Raw genomic sequence first — 1168 nt, 5'->3', positions numbered from 1 at the left:
AAAATAAATAAACTTCTTCTTTCTCGTGTTTCTAATCTAGGAGCTCATTTGCCTCCTCCTCTTCCTACACATTCTGCTGGGCCCCTACCTTGTCACTCTTCTTCTCTTTCTTCTCTTTCTCTTTCTTCTCTTTCTTCTCCTTCTTCTTCTTCTCTATCTCCTTCTTCTTCTTTTTCTTCTTCTTCTTCTCTTTCTTCTCTTTCTTCTTCTTCTTCTTTTCCTTCTTTTTCTTCTCCTCTTTCTTCTTCTTCTCTTTCTTCTTTTTCTTCTTCTCCTTCTCTTTCTTCTTCTTCTCTCTCTTCTTCTCTTTCTTCTTCTCTTTCTTCGTCTCCTTCTCTTTCTTCTTCTTCTCTTTCTTCTTCTCTTTCTTCTTCTTTTTCTTCGTCTCCTTCTCTTTCTTCTTCTTCTCTCTCTTCTCCTTTTTCTTCTTCTTTTTCTTCTTCTTCTTCTCCTTTTTCTCCGTCTTCTTCTTTTTCACATTTCGCGCAGTTTCCTTCTAACGGTGGGGTTGGTTGTTTATTTTTTCTTTTTTTATTTTTTATTTTATTTTGTTTTGTTTTGTTTGTCTTCGTTTTGTTTTCTTTTCCCTAGTTTCGCTTTTTGTTTTTTTTTGTCTGCGTTTTTGTTTTTTTTTGTTTTTTTTGCATTTTATTTTTTCTCTGTTTTGTTTTGTTTTGTTTTATGTTTGTGTGTTTGTTTCTATTTGTTGTATTTTGTTTTGTTTTTTGTTTTATTTTATTTTATTTTATTTTGTCATTCATTTCATCCTTTTCCCTCCTCTCTTCTCCTTCTTTCTTTTCTTTTTTGTTTTTCTTTTTCTTGTGTTCTTTCTTTTTTATTTTCTTTCTTTCTTTCTTTTAGTGTTTATTTTTTATTTTTCTTCTCTTTTTCTTTCTCTTCTTTTTTTATTTCTCCTTTTTCAGCTCGAGTTGTCTATTTTATATTTTTTGTGCCTCGTTGATTATTTATTTGTTTATTTATTCATTTATTTTTTTTGTTTTATTTATTTATTTTTTTATTTTCTCCTATATATGCGTATTTATTTATTTATTTATTTATTTTGTTTTTTGTTTAGGCCCCATAGATTTGGCTGCTCTTCAGCGCACTCCACCGCCAGCAGCAACGGCAGCAGCAACAGCAGCAGCAGCAGCAACAGCAGCAGCAGCAA

At 31.2% G+C, this 1168-nt stretch overlaps 1 protein-coding gene across 1 annotated transcript in view; it reads right to left on the bottom strand.

Moving 5' to 3' along the window:
* EMH_0053110 (WD domain, G-beta repeat-containing protein, putative) overlaps nucleotides 1–1168 on the bottom strand; it is a gene marked incomplete at both ends in the record, with an annotated part of 7439 nt that overhangs the window by 647 nt on the left and 5624 nt on the right. The window contains one exon of the mRNA XM_013496951.1: nucleotides 89–496. Within this exon, the coding sequence (XP_013352405.1) occupies nucleotides 89–496 (408 nt within the window). The remainder of the gene's footprint in view (nucleotides 1–88; nucleotides 497–1168) is intronic.

Source organism: Eimeria mitis, genomic scaffold (genome assembly GCF_000499745.2).
Source record: "Eimeria mitis Houghton genomic scaffold, Emh_scaff2392, whole genome shotgun sequence".
Lineage (NCBI taxonomy): Eukaryota > Apicomplexa > Conoidasida > Eucoccidiorida > Eimeriidae > Eimeria > Eimeria mitis.
The sequence above is the reverse complement of the archived record's forward strand: the minus strand, read 5'-3'. Positions and strand labels throughout refer to the sequence as shown.